The 21,083-nt window shown below is 41.6% G+C and overlaps 3 protein-coding genes across 5 annotated transcripts in view; 2 read left to right on the plus strand and 1 right to left on the minus strand.

Annotated features, from left to right (window-relative positions):
• L (zinc finger protein Lobe) overlaps nucleotides 1–15,155 on the plus strand; it is a 76,461-nt gene extending 61,306 nt beyond the window's left edge. For 2 of the 3 annotated variants that reach the window (XM_077403821.1, XM_077403823.1), the window contains 5 exons: nucleotides 91–233; nucleotides 9,058–10,876; nucleotides 11,233–12,318; nucleotides 12,652–12,876; nucleotides 13,271–15,155. In XM_077403821.1, coding sequence (XP_077259947.1) covers nucleotides 91–233; nucleotides 9,058–10,876; nucleotides 11,233–12,318; nucleotides 12,652–12,876; nucleotides 13,271–13,618 — 3,621 coding nt within the window. In that variant the 3' untranslated portion in view covers nucleotides 13,619–15,155. The remainder of the gene's footprint in view (nucleotides 1–90; nucleotides 234–9,057; nucleotides 10,877–11,232; nucleotides 12,319–12,651; nucleotides 12,877–13,270) is intronic. The other variant, XM_077403822.1, reaches the window with a different exon arrangement.
• A 185-nt stretch (nucleotides 15,156–15,340) lies between these two features.
• LOC143896192 (regulation of nuclear pre-mRNA domain-containing protein 1B) lies at nucleotides 15,341–19,427 on the plus strand. Its single transcript, XM_077403836.1, has 5 exons — nucleotides 15,341–15,637; nucleotides 16,353–16,657; nucleotides 16,889–17,023; nucleotides 17,570–17,845; nucleotides 17,930–19,427. Exons 1-5 carry the CDS (start codon nucleotides 15,487–15,489, stop codon nucleotides 18,077–18,079), a joined length of 1,017 nt encoding a protein of 338 aa, XP_077259962.1. The 5' UTR covers nucleotides 15,341–15,486; the 3' UTR covers nucleotides 18,080–19,427.
• On the minus strand, nucleotides 18,632–21,043 carry Cnep1r2 (CTD nuclear envelope phosphatase 1 regulatory subunit 2). The gene is made up of 4 exons (XM_077403847.1): nucleotides 20,843–21,043; nucleotides 20,535–20,606; nucleotides 20,156–20,290; nucleotides 18,632–20,078 (listed from the first exon to the last, which is right to left on the minus strand). The coding sequence occupies exons 1-4, from the start codon at nucleotides 20,868–20,870 to the stop codon at nucleotides 19,921–19,923; spliced, it is 393 nt and encodes a 130-aa protein (XP_077259973.1). The 5' UTR covers nucleotides 20,871–21,043; the 3' UTR covers nucleotides 18,632–19,920.
• Nucleotides 21,044–21,083: the final 40 nt, after the last annotated feature.

Here is a 21,083-nt window from a genome sequence, read left to right on the forward strand (position 1 = left end):
GGTTATTATACTTTTCTCAGTTTCTACGAACAAAATCATATAATCGAAGAGGTGGTGTAATGTAACACGACGATCGTATTTTGTTTGCAGAGCCACGGCGATCAGATGCCGTATCGATGCAGTTGGTGTAACAGACTATTCAAGCACAAACGCAGCCGAGATCGTCACGTGAAGCTGCACACCGGGGACAGGCGATATCGCTGCTCGAAATGCGAGGCCGCCTTCTCCAGGAGGTAAGCGCGAAATCTCCGAAGTACTTTATCATCAACCACCAAATTTATCAAACGATAACTTATAGGCGTCGTAAACCGCGAAACACCAACTTCAAACCTTCTTTAAATGTTTCGAATTCTTTCCGACGTGTCAATCTATAAAAGATTCAATTGACACTTATGGATTATGTCATAAAATACACATACGTACACATATACGTAATCAGTAAAGATCATCAAGGTGTAAAAGAAATAATCGCGCTGGCGCAGCGATAAACGCAACAGATGGCTGAACGAGGCGCTGCCTCGACGGGGTGCTGCCGGTCGTCGGTGCGCGACGCGCGACGCGCGGGGCCCAACGGGGTCCCACTGGCCGATTCGAGGGGACCCCGATCCAACGGGTGACAAATGAGTAATGATCACACGACGACTGCGGTCCCGGGTGGCATTAGTCAAGCTTACTCTCTTACGTGGCTGTTTCTTTCTTCCTTCCCTCCCCGCACCCATCGTCTAGCTTGTTCGTTTCCCTCTTTCTCACGCGTAGGATATATACCCTCTCCCGCACGCACGCACGCACGCACGCACGCTCGGCATTGAATCGTCTTGCGCGCATTGAAATGCTAAGCTGGCCCCGCGCGCGAAGCACCTTTTTCTAACTTGACACATGTGTATGCGCGCGTGTGCGCTCGCGTATACGCGAGCCCCCGCGGGGCCCGGGCGAGCGGACAGGTAGGACGCATAGGTGTTACGGGACAACAGGTAGAACATTAGTCAAGAGCCTCGTTGCCGCTCGTCCGCCTTCGCCGGCCGTTAAAGTCGCGCTCGCGACCGTCGAATATCTTCGCAGATCCGTTCGCCGTCGTCGTTGGTTGCCCTTCGCGAAGAAACGAATTTCAGAAATTTGCGATTGATTTAGCAACGAATTTATACTATAAATTAATTAATTTTAATTAACATCGCCTTTTGAGATTTTACTATCCTACTTTTACATGTTACACATGATTGCGTTATTAATTAAAATCCAACGTTGGATGAAACGTTATTGCTTCCTGGATACAGACTTTTCGTATCTATTTATAGGCTCTCTTCTTTCATGAAGCTCTCTTGAAGTTCTAACAAGTCTTTGCTCCTCATCTGTCAACCGCTATTATAATCGCACCGCCAGATCTTTACGCCACGTCTCTATTCGTCCTCCCACCTTAGCAGTCGGCTTGGGTGACCCAACAAAAGGGTGAAAATCTCCGTGATTCTCACGCTGAGAATCCAACGCGAGAGATCTGTCAGCCCTTAACCAAGACTTTCGCTTATGACAGATTGCGGACACGCAACAATGTAACGTTTCAGTTGTATCATCTCCCTACCAAGAGTATATACCCTGTTGTCAATCCAAGAAACTAGTAAGACCAAAGTATAGAAATCTATCGGTTACAAAATTTTAACTTTAAAAATTTCCGAAAATCTCGAAAGAAAATATATGTTTGCGTTAGAATATAGTCTTTAAATCACGTAGAATGTCTTAACTTGTCAAAGTTAGATCCGGTTTGACCGAAACTAATCAGAGAATCTTACGTATCTTAACGAGCAACACCGTGTCTCTCACGGTGGTGTTTTTATTCTCACGGAATGCGGCAGCGAGATCATTTTATCGGCGGTTTCTCGCAATTCTCATGGTCCATGAACGCTGAAGTCACGATCCGACCCCCCGATGGACGAATGCCCTCCGCTTCTTTTGCCGACGTGTTTTTTCAGTTGACACCGCCTGTGTTTTGCTTCAATCTAATTTCGATAAATGAAGTTAAGACGTGCAATTATTTTACGCACAATCGACTTGTCAAATATTGTCGCATCAGGTATTGCATGCAAATTGCAAATCGTGGATCTAGGCATAAATTAATAATTAATATTCATTTGAAATTAATAAATGCGAGTCGAGACTAGATGATTACTTTTTATCGTACAAACTTTTCGTACACTTGAATCTTTACGGAACAAATGAACGTTTCGAGATTGACGAGAGCACGCACCCACGAATCACCGCGACAGGGTGATTCTTTGGACTGGCGAGGGTGGAGTTTAACGGACCATTTATTTCCATTTCCTTTCAGCATCCCAAACGCGATCTTCTTCTTCTTGTATAATGGCTGCTCGCCATTACGCGCTTGAACTCTACATTCTTGCAAGGATTAGACAGTTAAATCGTCACAAAAGCTCTAACTGCTATTCTATCGCTAATGGGTCTTTTGGCATTCCACCTACAAGTACTTATTTTCAGATTTATTCTTCTAAAGGTCGCGCCTTGAAAATAAAATATTTTTCTCGTGAATTAAACTTTAAAGACACAAGTCTTTATGGAACTTTATTTTTAAACTGCAGAATGTGTGTGTGTGTGTGTGTGTGTGTCTATTGGAAACGAACACTTGAAGCGCAGTATTAAATAATTCAATCGCTGAGCTTCTTGATATCTTTCCAATCTTGGACAAGCCAAATGTGATTGTTTCAAATGAAAAAATAAAATCTGTTCGTCTTAGCTCCGTTTTTTGCAGTTTCTAAACAGATGTGGATAGACAAAATGTAAGATACGCTAAATCGAAACATTACATTATCTCATACCATCCGCAATAACATTAAAAATATTTTTCATGCTAAGGATATTTTTTAGTATCCTTTATTAAAAAGTATCGCGTGATATAATAGAAAAATAGTATGTTGATAGGCTATCGTAACTTCCAAGTATTCGGGCTCGACGAAATCAGTTTAATTCATTGCTGTTATTAATCGCGAACGAAATTTTTTCGCTTAAGAATACCGCCAAGCATCGCTAACGGATAACTCCACCGTCCGAATGTCATCTCTCATCGTCTCTCGTCGAAGGTGACACGTCGGCGAGACGTCGCGTAATAGCGGCGTCAAAACAGGAATACGCAAGTATTTAATACCGGCTCGACCGGCGCGGACTCGTCGCCGGACCATTCTCTTCGTTAAGCGACCGCGACGCTTTTGAGTCCGTCCTTTTTCGGCTCTCCTTTTTTCTTTTTTTTTTTCCTCCTATTTTTTTTCGCCTCGCATCGTCATCGGTCGCGCTCGGTCGGCCGCGAAAAGATACGCTCGATAATAGGACAGCCGCGCGGTTCACCCGGGCGATAATCCTGGTGGCGCATGAATAATTCAGGCGCAAAGTGCAGGAGTAAATTCGCCGTCTGTCTTCGTTTCGGCGTGCCGAGACAGCTTCGCTTGACCGTTGCGCCTCGCCTCCTCACTCGAACCTCGGACCTCGTGGACCGATCTCGATATATGTGAAGTTAGCCCCGCACTTTTTGAATTTTTAGTTTTTTTTTATTGTGCCGTATTGTGCTACGTTTGTGCTGTATTGTGCCGCAAACCGCAACTCCGTAACCCAAAGCGTATTCGAGAAAATTAAAAAAAACAAAATTTTTGATAGCCCCCGCATTTTTTTAATTTTTAGTTTTTTTTTTTTTTGCCGTATTGTGCTAGATTTGTGCTGACTTTTGCCGCAAAAAAAAGATTTATAACTTTGATAAAAAATTAAAAAAAAAATAAAAAAAAAATTATACTAGCCCCGCATTTCTATAGAAATAAACCCATTTTTTTTTGGTTGATAGATAATAATTTGTGCCACGTTGTGCCGTTGGAACTAACTCGATATCTCTTTCGTTGGGCAGATAAAAAATATTAAATTTTTAAACAAAATAACAATTAATTACTTCAAAATTAATTACTTCGCATTTATCAAACTTCTGTAAACTGTGCTGAGTTTCGCTAGATGAGTACAACAAAGAAATGGCCAAAAATGCATAGAAAGTTGCAGGGGTTGAAAATAATGGGCTAAGGGAGAGGGAGAAATAGGGGTGAAAAAAAAAATTTTACAATTTAAAATTTTTTAAAATTGTGCCGGATTGTGCTAGGCGAGTACAATGACTTTCGTTAATAACAAAATGTCCGCAAGTCGTTAGTTTTCGCAGCACAACCATCTAGAGAAAGCAGTTTTTAGGAATTCCAATTTTCAAATTGCTATAACTTTAGAACCGTGACAGGGAATGAAATTTTGCGACTTGTGCTGAATTGTGCTGGACGGGCACAACAAGAAGACGGCTAAAAAAGAATCGAAAGTAGCAGGGGTTGAAAATAATGAGCCAAAGGGAATGGGGGTGAGAAGAAAAATTCGCATTTTCAAATTTTTTAAAATTGTGCCGGATTGTGCTAGGCGAGTACAATGACTTTTGTTAATGACAAAATGTCCGCAAGTCGTTAGTTTTCGCAGCACAACCATCTAGAGAAAGCAGTTTTTAGGAATTCCAATTTTCAAGGCGCTATAACTTTAGAACCGTGACAGGGAATGAAATTTTGCGACTTGTGCTGAGTTGTGCTGGACGGGCACAACAAGAAAACGGCTAAAAAAGAATCGAAAGTAGCAGGGGTTGAAAATAATGAGCCAAAGGGGATGGGGGTGAGAAAAAAAATTCGCATTTTCAAATTTTTTAAAATTGTGCCGGATTGTGCTAGGCGAGTACAATGATTTTCGTTAATAACAAAATGTCCGCAAGTCGTTAGTTTTCGCAGCACAACCATCTAGAGAAAGCAGTTTTTAGGAATTCCAATTTTCAAATTGCTATAACTTTAGAACCGTGACAGGGAATGAAATTTTGCGACTTGTGCTGAATTGTGCTGGACAAGCACAACAAGAAAACGGCTAAAAAAGAATCGAAAGTAGCAGGGGTTGAAAATAATGAGCCAAAGGGGATGGGGGTGAGAAGAAAAATTTGCATTTTCAAATTTTTTAAAATTGTGCCGGATTGTGCTAGGCGAGTACAATGACTTTTGTTAATGACAAAATGTCCGCAAGTCGTTAGTTTTCGCAGCACAACCATCTAGAGAAAGCAGTTTTTAGGAATTCCAATTTTCAAGGCGCTATAACTTTAGAACCGTGACAGGGAATGAAATTTTGCGACTTGTGCTGAGTTGTGCTGGACGGGCACAACAAGAAAACGGCTAAAAAAGAATCGAAAGTAGCAGGGGTTGAAAATAATGAGCCAAAGGGGATGGGGGTGAGAAAAAAATTCGCATTTTCAAATTTTTTAAAATTGTGCCGGATTGTGCTAGGCGAGTACAATGACTTTCGTTAATAACAAAATGTCCGCAAGTCGTTAGTTTTCGCAGCACAACCATCTAGAGAAAGCAGTTTTTAGGAATTCCAATTTTCAAATTGCTATAACTTTAGAACCGTGACAGGGAATGAAATTTTGCGACTTGTGCTGAATTGTGCTGGACGGGCACAACAAGAAGACGGCTAAAAAAGAATCGAAAGTAGCAGGGGTTGAAAATAATGAGCCAAAGGGGATGGGGGTGAGAAAAAAAATTCGCATTTTCAAATTTTTTAAAATTGTGCCGGATTGTGCTAGGCGAGTACAATGACTTTTGTTAATGACAAAATGTCCGCAAGTCGTTAGTTTTCGCAGCACAACCATCTAGAGAAAGCAGTTTTTAGGAATTCCAATTTTCAAGGCGCTATAACTTTAGAACCGTGACAGGGAATGAAATTTTGCGACTTGTGCTGAGTTGTGCTGGACGGGCACAACAAGAAAACGGCTAAAAAAGAATCGAAAGTAGCAGGGGTTGAAAATAATGAGCCAAAGGGGATGGGGGTGAGAAGAAAAATTCGCATTTTTAAATTTTTTAAAATTGTGCCGGATTGTGCTAGGCGAGTACAATGACTTTCGTTAGTGACAAAATGTCGACAGGTCACATTTTATGGATTTTACAATACAACTGTTACAATACAACTAGAAACTTGGGTTTTAGTTGTAGAAGAATTCTAAACCCCATGCTACTTTCGATTCTTTTTTAGCCGTTTTCTTGTTGTGCCCGTCCAGCACAATTCAGCACAAGTCGCAAAATTTCATTCCCTGTCACGGTTCTAAAGTTATAGCAATTTGAAAATTGGAATTCCTAAAAACTGCTTTCTCTAGATGGTTGTGCTGCGAAAACTAACGACTTGCGGACATTTTGTCATTAAGAAAAGTTATTGTACTCTTTGAGCACAACCCGGCACAATTTTAAAAAATTTTAAATTGTAAAATTTTTTTTTCACCCATATTTCTCCCTCTCCCTTAGCTCATTATTTTCAACCCCTGCAACTTTCTATGCATTTTTGGCCATTTCTTTGTTGTACTCGCATCTAGCGAAACTCAGCACAGTTTACAGAAGTTTGATAAATGCGAAGTAATTAATTTTGAAGTAATTAATTGTTATTTTGTTTAAAAATTTAATATTTTTTATCTGCCCAACGAAAAGAAATATCGAGTTAGTTCCAACGGCACAACGTGGCACAAATTATTATCTATCAACCAAAAAAAAATGGGTTTATTTCGATAAAAGTGCGGGGCTAGTATAATTTTTTTTTTATTTTTTTCTTAATTGTTATCGAAGTTATCAATCTCTCGTTTGCGGCACAAGTCAGCACAAATCTAGCACAATACGGCACAATAAAAAAAAACTGAAAATTCGAAAAATGCGGGGCTATCAAAAATTTTGTTTTTTTAATTTTCTCGAATACGCTTTGGGTTACGGAGTTGCGGTTTGCGGCACAATACAGCACAAACGTAGCACAATACGGCACAATAAAAAAAAACTAAAAATTCAAAAAGTGCGGGGCTAACTTCACATACATCCGATCTCGCCTTAAACGCCCGCGGATTCAGTTTTCCGCCGCGCCGACCTGGACCGACGCGACGTGCACACCGGGCGACCGGGCCGATGAATTATTCATCGGCCAGGTCCACCGCGAAAATCGCCGGAGTCGTTACCCGGGTTCGACCTGTCCGAAATCTCTGTATTCTCTCGATGTTATATTCAAACGCTCCGTCGCTATAAATGTATCTTCGCATATCGCTTTCCTTGTTACAAGTAAAATAATCACGACTGAAATATCATTTTTCTATCGCAGATTTAAGATGTTACCCCGATCCGCCCAATCCGCGCAAACCTCGAAAATAGTTGTCTCGGACTCGATATATCCAGACTCTTTGTTTATTCATACCGGTGATCGAAAAACACATCTTTGATGCGCGTATCTTGGACAAAGTGAATCATAAATGCGACGCGAAATAAATCCGTAGTTATCGCGAAAATTTCTCTATTTCATATTTGATCGAAACCTGCAAGAAATATGATAAACTCGCGACCGTATCATTAACTTTAGTTATTTGTTCTGCGTTATCGATTGGCGGTCGTCTAGTAAAAGACTGAGGTCGATTATTTAAGAAACAATACGAATATTATTTTTCTCATTTTTTCCACGAGGGATTACAAACGCGGCGATGCTTTCGTTTCATCTTGTTTTCTTGGTATCGAACTTCGTTTAATGTTATAGATAAAAAGTATACAAAATTATTGGAAATGATTGCTATTTAAATATCCGGATATTTAAAAGTTAACGCCATTATTTCATTATTTTAATGCAGAATAACGATTTCCTATGCAGCTCTTGCACATTTAAATACAAAGAATCGATGGCGTTTAAAATTTATACTTTAATATAGCTTTTTGTCCGTATGGAAACGATGATAGTACGGCGAAGAATGATTTTAGCTTATATATTCTCTTCTTAGGCCCAGTTTTACAAGTGTCGGTTAACTTTTAACCTTAGATTAACTCACTCTTTGTCTCTTTCTAATATCCCCCTTAGAAAGAGACGAAGAGTGAGTTAATTAAGATTATAAAAGTTAACCGACACTTGTGAAACTAGGCCTTAATAGAAGAAGAATTATTTATTTATTTTTTCAAACGGTCGAAATGTCATCGCGCGCTTAATGTAGTCGCCCTGGTGTCGATATCTTTCCAACCTAAGTAAATACATTCAGCATTTCATTAGTGAGGTACTTAATTAACGTCCGAGGAGGGAAAATATTTTCAAGCAAGTTACGCCGAAAAGCTCCGTCCGTCCGTCCGTCTTCATTAAACATCCCGCGTTGCGCTCTTAATCGAATTGTCATCGTTTAATTCTTTTCCCCGGATTTAGACTTGTCGATCGCATCACCGATAAATCCAACATTAAACGATTTTAGACGCGAGTACCTCACTTCGAATTGGCTGATGAAGTTACCGAATCGCCAATAAATTATAGCATTATCGATCACATCCCGCGGTATTATTAAAGATCCCAGCGCTATCCGATAGTTCTATGTCCGACTTCCGCGGAAATTGAAATATCTCTACGAGGCGAATCTATTTTCAAGCATATTTGATTGACACGTGGTACTTTTGATAAGCCTTAATATACATGACTCGCCACGTATTACAGGAAATAGAATTTCCTGAATTAGATCCTCGATCTGTACAACGAAAGCCAATTTAGTGTTTTAAAGATATAAAGTCGATCTTATAGCATTGGTCTTCTATTCCGATGATGGTGATCGCAAGTGTCAGGGAAAACTCGTATAAAAACGGTCAATTTAAGAAAGAGGAACCGTTTGAAGCTAAATACTAGTTCATTGAGTAGTACATTATCTTTAGGTAAAAATATTATTTTAATTGCAATAATCGCTATAATAAATTTTCAATATTCATAACATTTTTAACACGTATGAATACATATGGAAAATATTTTTTGAGGTAGTGTGTTATATCGAAAACCATTTCACTTTTTATCTTGTACCATTTGCACGTATCTTTTATTGGTCATTCCATTTAGCGTTTACATATGTGACCGAGTTAATAATTCAATTGTTAACTCAATTTTATTGTCTATTACGTATCCCAATTTAAGCGCGACGCTTCGACCACGTTTGCCGCCACGAGCTTTCGACATATGAGTATTTTGTTTTCCCAGCGATCACCTGAAGATTCACTTGAAGACGCACGACACCCAGAGGCCTTATCAATGCACGACTTGCACGAGAGGCTACAGCTCAGCCGCGGCCTTAACGTCGCACATGCAATCCCACAAGAAGCATCCCCAATCGTCGTCCTCTCAGTCGACCGGCAAGCTCCAGGAGATCGACTACGGTAGGAGAAGCGTCTCCTCCCACAGCACGTCGTCACCGCCGGTGCCGTCGTCGCCGTCGCCGTCGTTGAACCTCACTCTGAACCCGCGGAACGCCCTGAAAACGTCGCAGGGTACCGGCAGCACGTCCACCACGCCGATTCTCAACTCGCCCTTGAAGCTCGCCTGCATGTACTGCACCCGGGACTCGTTCAGCTGCATGCAGCAGCTACAGATGCACGTGCGCACGATGCACCAGGCGATCCTCAGCGGCGCGGAGGGTCTGGCGCGGCCGCCGTCGCCGAGCAGAACATCGAACGAGCAGCAAGCGGTGTTTTGCTCGCGCGATAAGCCACCCGATCGCCAGGACAACTCGAAGGACCCGCGTTCAGATCGGAAATACCCGCCTGAGGAGAGAGCCGACAGGCCTGCCGGCGAACGAGACCACTACGAGAACGCCTTCACCTGCGAGCAATGTACCATGAAATTCTCCACTCTGGCCTGCCTGCGCGAGCATTCGCTGTCGATACATCGAGTGGACAGTGGTTTTAGCGCGACGATGGTGATATGCCCGTTGTGCGGCATTCCGTGCACTTCGACGGCAGCCTACGCCGAGCATTACGTTCTTCAGCACTGCGAGAATCGTCGACTGGCGCCGACAACCAGCATAGATTACAGCGAGACGAAACTGAACGGCGTTTACGACGGTACTCCGTCGAGAGACTGCAGGGTACCGAGAAGCAGGGACGCCTCGGAGGCCGCCGATCTCACGAATAAACGTCCGGCCAGGCCATCCGCGGACGCCGCTGGCGGCTACACCGCCGATACCCTGTTGTGCGGCCAGTGTAACGCCGCGCTGAAGGATTTCGAGTCCTTTCGCGAACACGTGGCCCGGCACCTGCAGGCCGACCATCACAATCAGGAGATATCCAGCAGGCAGCATCTGTGTCCCAAGTGCGAGACTGTTTTCCCGACCCGCGAGGACATGCTGGCCCACCTGACCAAGCACTATCTGGGCCAGGTCAGCAAGGAATTCGCGTGCGGCGCCTGCAAAAAGTTCTACCCGCATCCGGACCAGCTTCAGAGACACTTGTTGGACTCCCACGCCCATCATCTCTACCGTTGCGCTCTGTGCCGAGACACGTTCGACTCCAAGGTGGCGATACAAGTGCATTTCGCGGTCAAGCACAGCCAGGAGTGCCGGATCTACCGATGTAGCGTGTGCACTCTGTCCAACAACGAGAATTCGCCACCGGGAGGTAACGCGGGTTCCGGTGACGGTAGGAGCTTTTTCAGGAGCGAGGCCGAGATGGCGGCCCACGTGCGCAACGTACACGCGCCTCCTCCCGTCGTCCAGTCTTTAATAAATAACAGTCCTGTCGGAGGTGCAACAAGAAGTCCGGCCTCGACGCCCGGCATCGTCGGAACGCGCTGCGTCTTCTGTGGGACATGCTGCAGTTCGGAGCTCGAGCTTCAGCTTCACCTGGCCAGCCACTCGGCCAGTCTCTACAGATGTCCCATCTGCAGAGAAGGCTTTGCGGTGGAATTTCTGTTAGATCGACACGTCGCCCAGGTTCACCATCAGGCAGCGCAGGATCATCAGGCGCCGTCAATCAGAAGCAGGGAAAACGGACGTGTTCATCGACCTGCCAGAAATCAGGAAGAAGTAAGTTTTGTTACAATTTAAAAAAATTAAGAAGAGATTAATTTGCTACGCCAATGTAGGATAAACGTAGAAATATTTCAACAAATTTGGTCAAATATATATTCTTAAACATTTAGATTCCGTATTTTGTAGATAATAAAAAGAAATTCTTTTTTTCTCTCTCTCTCTCTCTCTCCAGTTACACTGTATTATATAGAGATATTCCATATATATATATATATATATATATATATATATATATATATAAATAATAATATTATAATATTATATATATTATTATATATATATATATATATATAAATAATAATATAATTAAGTGCGTGTAAGACTCGCAAAATAACTTTTCTAAATTCTAGGCGAAATCTCTGAAGAGGGGTCGTTCGCCAGCGTCAAGCAACAACAATTCTGTGAACCAGCGCGACAACAACGACAAACGTCCGAATTACGGCACTTCCGGTCAGCAATGCGAGCTCTGCGAGCGCGGTGAATTCGCGAATGAGGCCGAGCTGCAGGCGCACAAGAAACTCGCCCACACACCCCCGAAGCTGTCCAAGTCTTTGTCTACCTTGAGCATGACATGTGGCTATTGCGGCGAGGTCTGTCGCTCGCGAAGCGAGCTGGAATCTCACACGAGGATTCAGCACGCGTCCAACGAACCGGGTGGTCGTCACAAGTGCAATATCTGCGACGAGGTATGCCCGTCCAGCGCGAGCCTGGCCGAGCACAAGCTCCAGAAGCACTGCAAGATTCAGCTGAGCGACACGTGCGTGGTGTGTCGCGGTTGTCTCACGTCGGAGAGCCAATTCCTAGACCACGTGCAAAGGCACAGTTTGGGAAACGTGGATCCGCAACAACGACTGGACAGTACGCTGCCTCATCTGCCCGCGCCATGCGTCGTCTGCCGACAGACGCTGATCAGCGATCTGGAATGTCGTCTGCACGCGCGGTATCATTTACGAACGTCGTCCTTGGGATCGCGCAGCGCCGGCTCCAGCCCGACCAGTCCTGGTGGCGGCAAAAGCCAGAATCAAGGTTGCTGCCTCTGCTTGCGTGATTTCGCGGCCGAGGACTTCGTCAATCTACCACCCAATCCTGCCAGTACCAGCGGACAGCTGCTCAGAGTCTGCAAACCGTGCTACATGCGACACTCTCAGGGACTGCCTATTCTGAACTCGACAACCTACGAGCATCAGGCCAAATACGAGGCGGCCTGGCTCGCGAGCAAGGACGGCCAGTGGGACGAGGCCAAGGATAAGTGGGAACACGAAAGAGGAGTCAAGGTGGAGGATCGATCCAGGAACGAGGGAAACGCGAATAAAAAACGGTGCGAAGAGTGCGGGGTGAAGTTTGAAGATCCCGAAGAGGCTGAGAAGCACAGGATCGCCGAGCATGAAAAGGCCGCCAGCGGTAACTTGAATACCTACACCTGCATACAGTGTCAAGTTAGTATGGAATATTTCACGTAATTTTAATAATAATTTGAGTAATGTAGGATAAAATATATAAGACATCTGCCAATTGAAAAAAATCCAATTTTTACCTTGTTAAGATAACGATAGTGAAGAAATTAAACGTCGAAAAAATTGAAATTTATGAATAATTTGCGTTAAAAAGATAAAACTGTAGGATATTAAAATTTTGAAGATTTCCATAAAAAATTTATGAATATATAGGTCTTTTTCTCTTTTTCTTTCTTTCTTTTGAAAACGATACTGTTTATAAATTTATATCGTTAAGTGAATATAATTTTCAAGATAAAATATTAAAATTTCTAGATGTCGTTTCCAACTGAAGCGAAAATTCAGCAACACGTAAGGAAGGAACACTTGGAGGCATCGGGGAAAGCATCCTTGGAGGCTTTACGGTGCCACTTGTGCTTATTTGAGGCCGCCAGTCCTATGCAGCTGCAAATTCACTTAATAGAGCACACTTTCGCCGGTTGTGCCGCCCTTAGCTGTTACATCTGCCAGTCGCTCTTCACAACTCCCATTGGCCTTCAGGTAATTTAACCGTCTGCTAATATGTCTCAAACGTAAAATAACAGTTATTCACTCACATTTATGGCAACGACCGTAAATTGTCAGAGAAGAAAATGGTCGAATAAACAACTTTAAAAATCCGCGCAAAAATGGCAATTAAAACAAATTAATTCACTACTCTTTGAACGAAAATTTAACTTAATCGCTATCGATTCCCAAATATTTCGCGTGAATTTAGAACCTTTTCTTAGCTGCAGACGAGATTGCATATTTTTTATTAGATTCGTCTTTTTCATGCTTTCGTTTAAATTTACACGCCTCTTTTTCATATCAAATATATAAGTATATTGAAACAAAAGTTTATTATTTCGTTCTTTCTATTTATTCGAATACGAAACAACGCGTTTGTTCGCAGAATCACATGCTACAAGAACACGGACTGGACGCGCGACCGTACGATTGCTCCAAGTGCACGCTCAAGTTCTTTTTCAGCGCGGAATTGGATCATCACGTATTGACCTTCCACCGTCCAGGGGAAGAGATCCACTCTTCATCGACCGAGAACGCTCGCGAAAAGAATCGCGATAGTGGTGTAACGGTGAAGGAGGAAGTGGTGCAAGGCGGCAAGGAAGAAGAGGAAGAGGAGGAGGAAGTAAATGTGGACGATCAAGTGGGACAGGGGCAACACGAAGAAGGTGGACGAGAGGAGCAGAAGCTGAAGACGGAAGTAAACGGCGAGACATCCGGCAGAGTGGAATCGTGATTTTCTTCGGTCAGCATTACGTTTCGTTCCGTTCTAGGATTAATTGATTATTAGGAATTTGTTATTCATTTATTAAGTTTGCTACCGTCGTTCTAACAATAAGCGGCGAATATTTTTTTACGATGCAAACCGAAGTTTCTTAGATATCGATTTGCGAACCGAGCAGATGAAGTTCGATACAGTATTAATTAAGAGTATTATCGAGGAAAATTGCCGTTCTTGTAATTATTCCATATGGTTAGTTTTTTACATATAGGTATAATAAAATTTCGATATAAGGTTGCCTTTTTTACTCTCAGATCCTATCAGTTTCAAGTTTATAGATGCCGAATATCCATGTTTTCAAGGAACATACGTTTATTTGTGTTATGTTTAATGAGAGAGTAGAGTTGGCATTTATTTTATATATCGTTTCAAGCAACCGCGTATTTACTCTTATAGTTACTCTTTATGATTGTAGAAGTACAACGCATAGATTTTAATTATTTTTCCTTTTTAAGTGCTTCGACGAATGACAGACATCTAGCTGCTTTAGCGAAACTCGACCGACTGCCAAAATTAAAGCAATCACGGTGTACATCTTAAATGTATGCGTACTTGTATACATATGTATATACCTGAACGTTGTTAAATTTACATTATACATCAATACCTAAACTTCGAGAACCCAAAGAAAAGAAAAAAATCCAACTCGTGTGTCAAATCCCAGAAATTGCTGCACAAAATCGATTTTTATTTCTTTTCTTTATAAATGCGAAATATTTCGATTTACCTCGAAATTATTTCTATTCATAATCTTTCAGAAATACTTTCAGAAAGAAAGTATGATTCTTTTCAGATACTATAGAAAAATTATGAGAATTGAAGTTAGAAAAAAAGAAAATTAATTGAATATACGTTAAATTCTCTAATTTTTATATAATATTATGTTTGCAATATTGAACGTTTAGTATTTTGTTAATTTCTAATTGCGTTCTATAAGTGCGAAACCACTTATTATAACGATTAATTACAATTTGGTTTGTTACAATCGAGTGCTGAACTCGATGAAATGATAATCTCTATCTTCGTGAATAAAATTTGTAAATATTATGCAAATAGCAAGAGATATGTTATAAATGTTCTAACGATTTATATTAATAATGCATAAGCGACGAAATTATATTGATATTTAAGAGAAGACGCAATAACTGTCCATTATCACGTAGCGCTAAAATAGTTGTGTACGAAATAAGTTATTGTTTCGAAAATTGTACGTACTGTATATACAGTAATTTGTCCATTAGGCATATACATATAGGCGTTTCTAATAAGGCAATTATATACGAATAAATTATTGTTCTAAATCGGTTTAATCGTCTATCTCTTCCCGAGCTGTTTCATCATATCATCGGTTACGCCCATTTGATTGAGACAAATATTAAGCAGATCGAATAAGCGTAAAAAAAGCAAATGGTGTATGGATTGTATGATTTTATTTTTACAAAATAAAAAATAGAAGAAACTATTTTTCCTTCTTAAACTTAAACTGAACGGTGGCGCCATCTAGCGCGAAACTCGGGAAGCCACGAGGCAACTCGGTCGGCACAATCTGAGTATCGCTTATCGAAAGGGGAGAAAGTTCGTGTAGATTCCGCGATTTGCCGCCGACGGCGTTGGCGGCGAAAGTATCTCGGTGCGCTTGCGCAAAGCGCGCGTCCCTCCGTGCCACCGTCGTCGTCGTCGTGTCGTCGTCGTCGTCGTTGGTCGTCGTCGTCGTACGTTTGCGCTTGGTTCAGGTTGTCTCCGGTCCGCACTCGTGTATACGCGTGCGTTCCGTAAACGCGACCTCGTCTCTGATCCGACCGAGAGACCTCGCCGACGGCGCGATGACGGGGTTCACGGAGAACGCCCTGATCAAACGGCTGATGGACCTGAACCCGTCGCAGCAGAGCATACAGACGCTCTCGCTCTGGCTGATACATCACAGAAAGCACCACCCGACCATCGTGAAGATCTGGTTCAAGGAGATGTGCAAAGGTACGGGCTAATTTTCGTCAACGATTGCGTTTGTCCTGTCCGCCGGATCGAAACGTTGTCCTGGGCTCGACGACGCGGAAGGACGTCCCGCGCGACGCTCGCCGTCCCGGGCGAGCGTCATCGAAGTTTCTAAATGACAAAACAATTAATTAAAGGCGATACAATTGCTGTAGAACACGTGGGGGGCCGTAAATCGTCGCAATTGTGGCTCGTTTCTGACACAGGGTTATGTAGTTTGGATAGATATCTGTTTTCGAGATGAACGTTGCTTGAAACAATCGTTAATCATTGATCCTTTAAGGTATTTTTAAGGAGGGAAGATATGTTCAGAAGAGATACGGTACTTGTTGAATTTTCATTTGTTTAAATCAAATCAAGTCAAATTTATTTAAATCATATCAAATTTAAAAACTACTGCTATCTTCTAGTCAAGTGAAGATAATAGCCAGAGGGTGATATGTTAACGCTTACTGGAACTAAATAGCAATATTGGTGGCGATGATACTTGAATTTACTATGAGACAAATAGAATTTATTTAAGCATGAAAAACATTTTAAAAAATCCAAATACAGTTGAATAGCCATAATTAAGATGAATAACCGTACTATAGCAACAGGAATCCTTGTCTGTACAATTGTAACTCTCCTGCGACTCCGATCCTTTATGCGAAAGATATTAGAGCAAGTTTAATATTTTCTACATGCGTTTTTACAGTGAAGGACAATCGCAAGTTGATGTTTATGTATCTCGCAAACGACGTCATCCAAAATAGCAAGAAAAAAGGGCCAGAGTTTGGAAAGGAATTCGAGACAGTGTTGCCAAAAGCCTTCGAGCACATGAAGGGTTTTGACGACAAGACGAGAGACCGGTTGAACAGGTTACTACAAATTTGGGAAGAGAGAGGGGTCTACGACAAAGCACAGATAGCTGAATTTAAAGCGGCTTTTGCTCCATCTGAAAAGGACTCTGCAGCACCACCACCAAAAAAGAAGGCAAAGATCGAAGTAGAAAAAACAAAGGTACTCTTAAATTACGTCGAGAACCTCTAATAATTAAAACTTTTAGTTTGAAAATAACGTGAGTACGTATTGAACGCATAGAGATGCATGAAAATAACACGAGTTCGTGTAATATCTATAGTACAACATACAAGCTCTTTTATATACCAAACAATTTTTTAATTGCTGAATTGTTTTCTGAATAAATCAATTGCGATAAATGAGTTATACATGCATCTGTTGCGCTTACAGAAGGAAAAGAAGGAGAAAAAGAAGTCTGAGACTGAAGTGGAGGTGGACGGCACCAAAGAGCTTCACGTAACGTTGAGCCCGAGGACCCCCGGCGGCGATCCACCGGAAACCGAGGAACTCATCAAGGCCTTAATGGTTAATATCAATTATACGAGCAACAATCATGATGCGGAATTTGTATCGTTAGCAATAAAATATTTTGTTAATATGAAAATACATGTTGAATCCATGAGGCATATCAGCAGACGCTATAACAACTCTGATATATCCACCCTATCGATTTCATGCTTTGTTTAGCTGTGTTGTCGCTTTCTTTCACTCCAAATAGAATTTACGTTTGTGCATATTCTCTTTTGGTTCCTCGAAAGCTTCACTTTTCGCGGAGTAAATCGAGCGGATGCTGGTTTTCTTTAGTGATTGATCAGTGCTTTGCTTCAGTACAAGGAATATTACCCTTGCTACTGCTCTCTCTCAATGCCAGAATCTTTTGATTGATCGATTTTTTTTTTTTTTACTCATTGCGTTGCAGCAATATGTCATGTGTTTTGCTCTTCCTCGTACGGGCGAAGTACGTTGTACTAAATGTAGCGATGGTGAGGAATTCTGCGAGGGACGTGACGAATTTATTGGAAGATCCAGAACATCGTCGTGGATTAACGAAGCCTTCTCTGTGCTTTTCAGGATCTGGAAAACACCGCGTCCTCGGACGCTGGCGTTAGGGAACGTATCGCGTCCTTACCACCGGAGGTCTCGGAAGTTTCGCTGCTCGCGAATCTCGCTGATCGAACGGCTGCGGATCAGTTGAGTGCAGCGGTAAACGAAGCCGCCGCCCTTCTCGCCGACTACAACGGACGGTTGCAAGCTGAGATGGAGGACAGGAGAAGACTGCTGACGATGCTGCGAGATTACACTTTGGCGCAAAGGCAGCTACTTCAACAGGCTCAAAGCACTCTAGAGGTAGGAGATTGCTTTCTTTTCTTACTATTTAAACGATATCTAACATAAATCTAGTACATTTACTATAAAGAATTTTTTTTCCAGGACTATAAAGAAAAGCTTAAGAAGGTGTGTGCAGTTCGGTCGGAGGTCAAGTCTCACATTTCGAATCTTCCCGATTTGACGCAATTGCCCGACGTGACTGGCGGCCTGGCACCTCTTCCTTCCGCCGGCGATCTGTTTTCCATGCACTAGTGTAAGATTGGGAACGCACTCGGGCAAGTGGCGTTTATATAATTCATTCACTTCGGTTTACGCGAAAGTAGACGGAAACGCGTCGAGAGATCCATAGTACAAGAGATTTATACGACGACAAAGTCTGAAAGATTATAGTCGGCGAACTTTGTACCGTGGAACATTTGATAAATTCGATATATATATATATATATATATATATATATATATATATATATATATATATATATATATGTAATGAGAGTCCTCGAGTATTACGTGCGTAAAGTACGAAACGGGGAAGTACCGACAGACAGGAGGAAAGTTATTGAAGCTGTTGATACTGAGAGTAATGTTCGCAATCGTTTTCTTGGGGGAATTTTTTATTTATACATGTGTGATGTACATATATATAAATAACAAATTCTTACGACCACGTGGATACCATTCTTACGGCGAATACAAATGAATACGAGGGCATGAAGAAAAATATATCGTGTACCGTAATTCTCGGTTTTGTACTTTAAGTGACGAGTTGCTTAACTCATTTTTGAATCCTTTTTCGCGAAACAGCGTACAGTATCTAAGTAGGTTAACATAAATTCATTTTTATGAAATAAATTGTTACAGAAGAGAGGGTATCTTATGTATATCTTATATATATGCATATTCTAACGGCATGAAAGATAACGATGTTCCTGCAACGCAATGCGACACAAATCTGAAAAGCTTGAAATATCCCGTAAGATTTATTTTGTATCCTATCAGCAATCTATCTCGGATTATACAATATATACATGTAAACAGCGCGCATAATCAAATTTGTTGTGCGCTTGTTACGAAAACCGTAAAATGCTTAAGCAAGAGTGAAATCTATTTTATAAACTCAGTTTGCAATTTATCCGGCAAAATTATCACGAAATTCAGAATTCATAGACGTGACAGGGGCTAGCCGAGGCTTTCCAACCCGATAACGAGGTGTAGATGCATGTATACACATATTTTTAAAAAGTGACGGTGTTTACTTTGTGCATTGAACCGCTGTACGCGTGTTACAGACATCTTACAAGATATTTTTCAAATACGCAATCACTGTCCATTGATCGGTATGTTGGAGATAGCACTCCGAGGTTGCGTTACCATCACTTGTATATATTACATACCGTAGTTTAGTACGATTTCAGAACTGACAAGACACTCCTCATGAATATCTGACTGTGAACGAACGATAGAGTCCGCATAGATTATAATGTTGTACATGTGACTATTTTAAAAAGACAAATTGCGTGACTGTGCAGATTGAAATCGGAACAGAAGATTTGTAATATGCGGAATATTACTGCGGAATAAATGTTTTGATCGTTATATACATTGCGGCTTTGGAATCGATTTTGGGAACTTTAGTTACTACCTCTTTAGTTAACTGTCTCTCGTCCAATTATGGATTTTCTTCGTCAATTTTCAAGTTTCAACTTGTGCTCGAATAAAAAGGTAAATTTTCAGGAATTTTCGGACGTGTAACTCGTGGAATTTCAATGTCACCTCTTACTCAATATAGTCGTCCGATACTTTGTCAAGATATTAAGTCGTCAAAGTATTAGAAGAATATAATTTCTCAAGTAAGAGATAGCATTAATTCAAATTCCGAAAAAGTTGCGATTCCAAGATTATATATACATACTCGGGCATATCCACGCGTGTAAATTTTATGCGCGCTATACAAGAGATCACGCATATGCATAATTCACTAGAACTCATAAGGCTGAAAATATACAGTTTTAAATTCTCTGCTCGCCGTAATTTCGGAACAATCTTGTAGCGCACAAAATAATGAACACATAATTATTATCGTCGCAAACACTCTAAGTCTCGTGGGGATGAGGAGGTCTTGTGGGCTTCAGAATTAACTTTCCAGTATCGTCACAACTCATGTTGAAATCGCCGAGCACGCTCCTGGCTCGCTGGGTTATAATGCTAGGTGCTATTACTCGTCTATGCACTCCCATCATGAACAATATCACTGCAAAACGATTTCCATCAATGCACGTGTAATTTCAACTTATGTAAAATACATAGGGAATGCTTCTTCGTATCTACCTAATATTATACTAGCCATCGTGAAGAATGGATGATTATATAAACTCTGCGTGAAGGATACTGCCGACGTATTAGGATCCGTCAACCAATGCCAGGCACCGATGGCGGTGCAAATGGACATTAAACCCAGCAGCACTGCAAGAACATCCAGACACTTATTGTTAGGGTAATCGGCAAGTTGAAGAACCATAAGAAAACAGGATGAGCTTCTAACAAGCAAAATGGTTCAGCGTACATAATCAGAATGATAAGATATCTCGGAAAAATTGTGAGACAACTAGCAAGTTCAAAGAATACTGCTCGTTATATCATAGTAGTTTATAGATGTATTATGAAAACACTGCAAACACGTATATAAAAAAAATTGTTAAGGACGTACTTCTCCATCGCGTGGTAGCCGGCTGTAGGCTGGCGATAACTTCGGTGAGTCGCCTTTCGAAAGCTTTCAAATCTGAAAGTGCGAGAAGCAGAAGTTTCAGGTTGGAGGATAACCTCGAAATCGACGTCGTTCATTTCAGAACCAATCGAGTGTCGTTAACGCTAAAGTCGACGAACAGTCTCTCTTGATCTTCGACTCGAGACAACAGTCAAGTTATCGAAGATAACTGATGCACACTTGACAACAAATTGCACCGGTTTTAAATATAAGCATGACATCTGTCACCTTTCTAACGTGCTTTCTTTTACCTTCGCACACTGTCTGGTCCAGCGACATAACTTTTTACAGAATCAGGACGCGCATCTGCCCCAGATTAGAGAAAATTGGAAGAAATCTATCTACGATGATTTGAACAGTTGGTTGACACCAGGTGACGGTGACAGTGACGGATAAACAACACCGCGACCGCATCGCGTGGGAAGATAAAATTCGCGACAGCCCCGTGCGCCGTCATGAGTGAAAAGTGAAATTGTGAAATGACTGGAATAA

This window comes from Temnothorax americanus, unplaced genomic scaffold (assembly GCF_048541705.1).
Source record: "Temnothorax americanus isolate GAGA-0224 unplaced genomic scaffold, ASM4854170v1 Scaffold18, whole genome shotgun sequence".
Classification (NCBI taxonomy): Eukaryota; Metazoa; Arthropoda; class Insecta; order Hymenoptera; family Formicidae; genus Temnothorax; species Temnothorax americanus.

What these genes read in the sequence shown, in the direction of transcription:
- LOC143896192 (XM_077403836.1), top strand. Translation starts at nt 15,487, where the DNA reads ATGACGGGGTTCACGGAGAACGCCCTGATCAAACGGCTGATGGACCTG. An exon ending in TCGAAGTAGAAAAAACAAAG is followed by an intron (nt 16,658 to 16,888) that starts GTACTCTTAAAT and finishes TTGCGCTTACAG; the next exon opens with AAGGAAAAGAAGGAGAAAAA. An exon ending in AACTCATCAAGGCCTTAATG is followed by an intron (nt 17,024 to 17,569) that starts GTTAATATCAAT and finishes TGTGCTTTTCAG; the next exon opens with GATCTGGAAAACACCGCGTC.
- Cnep1r2 (XM_077403847.1), bottom strand. Translation starts at nt 20,870, where the DNA reads ATGTCGCTGGACCAGACAGTGTGCGAAG. An exon ending in GGACCAGACAGTGTGCGAAG is followed by an intron (nt 20,607 to 20,842) that starts GTAAAAGAAAGC and finishes TCGCACTTTCAG; the next exon opens with ATTTGAAAGCTTTCGAAAGG. An exon ending in GGCTACCACGCGATGGAGAA is followed by an intron (nt 20,291 to 20,534) that starts GTACGTCCTTAA and finishes ATGTTCTTGCAG; the next exon opens with TGCTGCTGGGTTTAATGTCC.